Raw genomic sequence first — 6183 nt, forward strand, 5'->3', positions numbered from 1 at the left:
ATTATAATGGACTCTGAGCTGGAGAGAAGAATGTCTTTCTCGAGTTAATTTTAGCTCTAAACACCTAATTTCATGCCAGTTTAGAATTTTTTCCTATTTCCTTGTTTTCAGATGTTGTTCAACCCATTTTGGTTATTATTCTACTCTAGTTTGGTGAGGACAAGACAAAAAATTATATCCAAAGAAGCCTTAGGGTTCTTACATACAATGATGAAACCAGATATTATGCTTGACACTCCCTTTTTTTTTGCTGAGGCAATCAAGTTCCAGTGCAACCAATTTTACCTTGGCTCCTATTTTAAATACTACTCTATACTAGTCTACCTTTTCTTGTATACTCATGTGGAGGAATTCAACTATGTAAGCTTGAGAATTATAGACAACAACAAGTAGAGAAAATTTGTAATGACTAGGATAATGCCTTGAAGAGGAAACCCAACAATGAGGGGTTTTCACAATTCATTTCCACCTTCATGTCTATAATTGTTTCTTCCCATGGAGTCTTGCCACACCAGAGAGAACTCCTATAGTTCAGCAAGGATACAAGGGTAGGAGATCAATTCCTATTTAAATACTATACAGAAATACGAGTATATGGGTTTGAGCTGCCCCCATACCAATTGCCTGTGTTCATGCCTATGAGGATCTTTACCTTAGAATTCATTAGGAAAATCTTAAATGCTAACTAGATCCATTTTGTTTCTTCCAAGAAAGGTTATATTTTTAAGCTACGCAGAACTGTAGGCCCTTTCATTATGAATACTAGGAAAACCTTCCAACAAGTATAAGATATGCTAAAAAAATTCAATTTTGAATTAAGAGAGGTGTGACACTATGATCCTCATGGTGTCATATCTAGTAGGAGGAGAGAAATTAATGCCTCTGCATATGAACATGAGTCTAAACCTAAGTTGGAATGAAAATCTATTTTGGACTCTTGGCCTATCAATACAGAGATGGAGGTTGAGACACCAACCACCAAGGAGAAAACTCAGAAAATAAATGTAGATGAAGCTTGAGACACAGTGATGGAGGATGCACCGTCAACCGAAAAGGTCAAAATGCAGGAGAATATGATGAGGAGACTGAAGTCAAATTGAACCAAGAAAATCTATACCAACCAGGTACCCATGCACTCTTAGAGGATCCTCAGCATGCTGCCACTTCTAATTCAACTGAGGTAGCAGTCCTTAGCACCTTGGGAAGTACATCAACAACAGGCCCTAAGTGGGAGGAAGGGTAGATTACAGACAAGAGGAATACGAAATCTAGAGATGAAATTTTATCACAGTTGGCCTCCCATTCAGTACCATATCAGACTGGGCTCTTGGCTGCCATGGACCTGTACAGAAATCATATGAATTTTCCCTTGGACCATCCTTCAGTGCATTCCATTCCATCTGGACAAAAATTTAGGACAGTGGATTTGTCCTTAGACATGTCTAATGTCCCTTTTCAAGACAAGATCAATTTTTATAGGTAGGCGGGAGAGGTTATCTATATTGAGTTGAGCAAGGGAGCCTTGACTATTAGCAAGGCTGAAAAAATTGTTAGAGAAAAATGCCACCAAAATAAAACAAGAAAAGCCTAATTCAAGAGTCCCCGTCTGCAAAATCAAGGCTACAAGGAGTTGATTGTCAAACTTAGGGTAGACCCAAATGACATAGCTACCCTAGAGGCTATTATAAAGAGCTTACAATATGAAAACGAGTTTGCCTTTTATTCCCACTTTTTTTGTTACTTTCTTTTTAAAGAAAATCCACACCGGTTTAGAGTAGAAGAACCAGAAAAAAGCACACCATGGTGTTGGAAGGAATATACATTTATTGTAATCGCTAACCAAATGCAACTTCAGGTCGGGTAATGCTAAAGCTTTTAATTTTACAAACAAAAGTGTAATATGAATATCGTCTTACTCTGTGAGAAGTGTACATTGAAAGCTTCCCATTTTATTTCACATAATAAGTTGGAATCATCACTTTCTTTGGGGTAATTTAAGTGGTTCGAAGTGATGTAACTCACTTTGATTTGAATTTTGATTAATATTACGTAACATTTTGTTTGATGTTTTTAATAATAAAAATGATTAGATGTTTCAGTTATAGATTTGAGCCCGAAAATCCGCTCCAGAATTGGAAGGACCGACGAAAGATTCCATTATTTAATTAAAATTGTATACTATATGTAGGCCTGAATTTGGGTGTCACGATTACCCAGGCTATCTCTTTTCTTCGTCCGCACATTTTTTCATATATTCTACTCTATCAACTTTGAAACGCATCTCAGTATGGCGCCGGTCCCGAAATATTCTAAAACAATTTCTGCACGCATTTGGATAGATATATCGATGAATTTTACTCAGTTAAATTTCCTGTTAGTCTCCTCTGACCGCTGTTACTAAATTAAATTTAAGTTGATTGTAGATTTCAAAATTCAAAATATTAAATGATAAAATCTAAGTCAAATTATAAGACTTTTATCTTGTTGTCTTAGAATTTTAAACAAACCAATCAGATCAGAAAATAAGAGTAAACAATTTGATTTCGATCTCCGAAATATTTAGAATAAGGATAACTCTTGTTGACTTGTTGCTGACTGTCAGTCTTTCCTCCCCAATACCAATCTTTGTCTCGCTATATAAGACACCATTTAGGTTTTCCTGGCTGCAACAAGTCACCATTAGCAATGGCCTCTGTCAGCTTTAGGCTTGTACTTAGCACTACTATTACATGCTTGCTCTTCCTTGCGAGCAACAGTATTTTTGCGTCTACTGTTTCTTCAGAAGAAAAAACAAGCAGTAACCATTTCCAACTGCACGCAACCACTGTTTTTGATGGCCATGTAATCGACGATACTCGAGATGGAGAAGTGGCTGCAGAGATGGTGGACAGAGAAGTCGACCTCAATTTCAATCATACAATGCACCATAGAAGAGTTGCAAGTAACTGCGATCTCTTCTCTGGGGCGTGGGTCCACGATGCCTCATATCCTCTTTATCCCGCTGGACAATGCCCTTACATGATTGAAGGAAGAGTAAACTGTAGGAAGAATGGAAGACCAGATTCTGATTACGAGAAATGGAGATGGCAGCCGAGCCACTGTTCGGTTCCCAGGTACTCAAAAAACAGTACACTCTGCCCCATTTTCATTGTTTTCTTTCTTCTTATATGGTTTGCAAACATGGTTTTCCAGAGTTTGCTAGAGGACCGAGAATGCACAAATATCTATGAAATAGAGAATACTTATGTGATAGTGTAAATGTTGGTTTTTAATAGCTGTTATTTAGGGTGGTTGGGTAGAAGGATTACTATTTTCTTACTTAGGTAATATGATGAACTATAATGTCTTATCATTGTAATATTGTATTGGCTGTGAGTTTTCTGAATTCTTAAATGAATGAATATACATATAGGCTATCTTGGTACCAGTAATCTCATTCTAGCAACTTCACCCTTCTCCATGACTATAATGTCTTATTATTGTAATATCTTGGTACCAGTAATCTCATTCTAGCAACTTCACCCTTCTCCATGACTATAATGTCTTATTATTGTAATGTTGTATTGGCTTTCAGTTTTGTGAACTCTTAAATAAATAAGCTGATATAGATATAGATTTAAATTTTAATGTTCGTGTTAATCGATTCAGATTCAACGCCAAAGAAATGCTGTCGCGATTGAGGGGAAAGCGATTAATGTTTGTTGGAGACTCGATAACGCGAAGCCAGTGGGAATCCATGGTCTGCATGCTTCAAGTGGCGATTCCTAGCAATAAGAAAACTCTGGTTTATCAATCATCTCTAATAATATTCAAGGCCCTGGTAAACTGCTGCTGCATCTAGTTGTGTGTTCTATATATATATGTGGGCGCTTGCTTCTTTCTTTGACTCTATGTTGGATTGTGATTTTTTTCTAAACTGCAACCTTTTGTATTTTACAAGGGTTACAACGCCTCTGTGGAGTTTTTGTGGGATCCATTTCTAGTTCAGCAGAGCACAATTGGTGGGAAGAGCATTATACAGTTGGACTCAGTTGGAGAAAATGGGGCTTACTGGAAAGGAGTCGAAGTCCTGGTTTTTGAATCCTCACACTGGTGGTTGCATGCCGAAGGAGAATCGTAAGAAACGTTTTAGATATTTTTTCCATGAAGAAGAAGAAGGATAGAGTTCGTGTTGCTTTTAAGGTTTTTTTTGTTCAGTATGGAAAAAAAAAAGGATATTCATATTCCAAATGTGTATCTAAATATAATAATGCTACAGCATATATCAGCAGTTCAGAACTGATACGAGTCCATCTGACTCGACGGTCAAACGCACTGCCATCATTTTCAATTATCATGTCTATATGCATTGTTTTAAACATATTTACATAATATTCTGCTACAAGATATTATGTGTAAAAAACACTACAGTGATTTAGAGACATAGACAACAAAAAAACATTCCATCACTAGAAGCAAAAAATGGATCTAGTAAGAAGTGGAATTATCTTGGCAGTGGTAGCACCCCGACATCCATGCAAAGGTCCCCATCTTGATCTCAATATGCATCCCATCCAACTCGTTCAGTAGCCTTTGCTTTGAAAGTCCATCAGCAGCTTGATTGAAATCTCTACCAATATGTTCAATCGTAGAGTCTTTATGAGTATTCCAGAAATATGTGATTTGTTGCAGCCAACCTTGGAGAGTAGGTTGGTATATTTTTGCATGTTCCCTGACATAATCAATGATAATCTTGGAATTTCTGAATATGTAGATTTTAGGAATGTTAAAAAATTTAGAGAACCAGAGTAATCCCCATAATGTCATGGCTTCTGCCCTAATGTTTGTGCCGTTGCCAGCACTCCAGTAAACCCAAAAACCCTGATCTGGTGAATGAAAGATCAAGAACCCACACCCGCATCATCCCCATCTACTTCTTTGTGATGCTCCGTCAAAGAAACTAGTTGGATAATCTATCTTCGGACAAGATAGATTTTTTTTAGTCTTTTTAATTCCCATACCTGTTTGTATTCCAATGAAGTATATTTCTTTAATGGACTCCAGCACCTATGCAGCACTTTCTCTGATAAAAGATGTATATCTATATAAGTTTTAGTAATCAAATGATTATGCCTAGATGAGTCCCCATACCACAAATAAAAAGATCTCTTTCACTAATAAAAATATTTCTTTCACTAATTTAGTGAAATAATCATTTGGTTTGACAGATGGGAGGCTATTATGAAAGGCAATCGGCTTTACAGGAACATGGATCCATTGTTAGCTTACAGGAAGGGGTTGACAACATGGGCAAACTGGATATCTGCAAACCTTGATCCAAAAAGATCTCTGGTCTTCTACAGAACCACGTCCCCTGCACATGAGAGGTAACTGGTTACACAAATACAGCACAGTGTCTTGCTAGTTTTTCAGAATGATATATAATCAGTTATGAAAATATATTGCAGTTCAAGTGAATGGAATGAGAGAAATGGGCATCGATGTTACAACCAGACGGAACCGGTGCAAATAGTAGGATACAAACCTCCAGTGCCTCCTCAGGTGACCATAGTAAAGCAAGTTCTACAGAAGACAGAGTTTCCTGTTACATTGCTGGACATTACAGGATTGACAGGGTTTCGCAAGGATGGTCACCCTTCAGTTTACAGCCCTGACTACAATTCTGACCAGAGGAAGAATCCAGATGAGTTTGGAGATTGTAGCCATTGGTGTTTACCAGGCGTACCTGATACATGGAACGAATTGTTGTACTACTCCTTGCTTTTCAAGGGTTTCGGTAGTGGATAGCTTTTTACGCTGATTGCAAAAAGTTCAATACTAACATATGCATGAGTCCCTGTTTTTGGGCTCGTCGACGGAATAATCTACCACGGTGAATTTTGTAACCAGTGGAGCCATTCTCTGTTTTGTTAATTGAGTGGGAGTTGTTTTATAAGTTCTTGTTTTCCCCCATTTGTTGTTTAAGGCGATGTTGTTTTGCAAGGAACATGCTTCATTCCAAGCCACTGGTTAATGGGTAGGCCGAACAAAATTTGGAGATCATGAAATTGTGGTTATTGTCAAATATTTTAGTAAACTTTGAATTAAATACAATATTGTAGAGATATAATAGAATGAGTGCATTAGGAACATAAATAAAATTATTACAAAAATGCGCAGGAATGCACATCTTTTAAAATTATA

At 37.2% G+C, this 6183-nt stretch overlaps 1 protein-coding gene across 1 annotated transcript; it reads left to right on the forward strand.

The window, feature by feature from the left end:
• The first annotated feature begins 2685 nt into the window (after positions 1 to 2685).
• On the forward strand, positions 2686 to 5916 carry LOC149143749 (protein trichome birefringence-like 36). Its single transcript, XM_089451931.1, has 5 exons — positions 2686 to 3100; positions 3609 to 3820; positions 3941 to 4116; positions 5208 to 5366; positions 5448 to 5916. The coding sequence occupies exons 1-5, from the start codon at positions 2686 to 2688 to the stop codon at positions 5785 to 5787; spliced, it is 1302 nt and encodes a 433-aa protein (XP_089308057.1). The 3' UTR covers positions 5788 to 5916.
• The last annotated feature ends 267 nt before the right edge of the window (positions 5917 to 6183 follow it).

The sequence above is a fragment of the Pinus tabuliformis genome, chromosome X, assembly GCF_031772625.1.
Source record: "Pinus tabuliformis cultivar Carrire ecotype Pingquan chromosome X, CPIR1, whole genome shotgun sequence".
Classification (NCBI taxonomy): domain Eukaryota; kingdom Viridiplantae; phylum Streptophyta; class Pinopsida; order Pinales; family Pinaceae; genus Pinus; species Pinus tabuliformis.

Bases quoted from the DNA above. Each gene is read 5' to 3' on its own strand.
- LOC149143749 (XM_089451931.1), top strand. From the start codon at position 2,686: ATGGCCTCTGTCAGCTTTAGGCTTGTACTTAGCACTACTATTACATGC. The intron at 3,821-3,940 runs GTAAACTGCTGC...GTATTTTACAAG, and splicing joins TAATAATATTCAAGGCCCTG to GGTTACAACGCCTCTGTGGA. The intron at 5,367-5,447 runs GTAACTGGTTAC...AATATATTGCAG, and splicing joins ACGTCCCCTGCACATGAGAG to TTCAAGTGAATGGAATGAGA.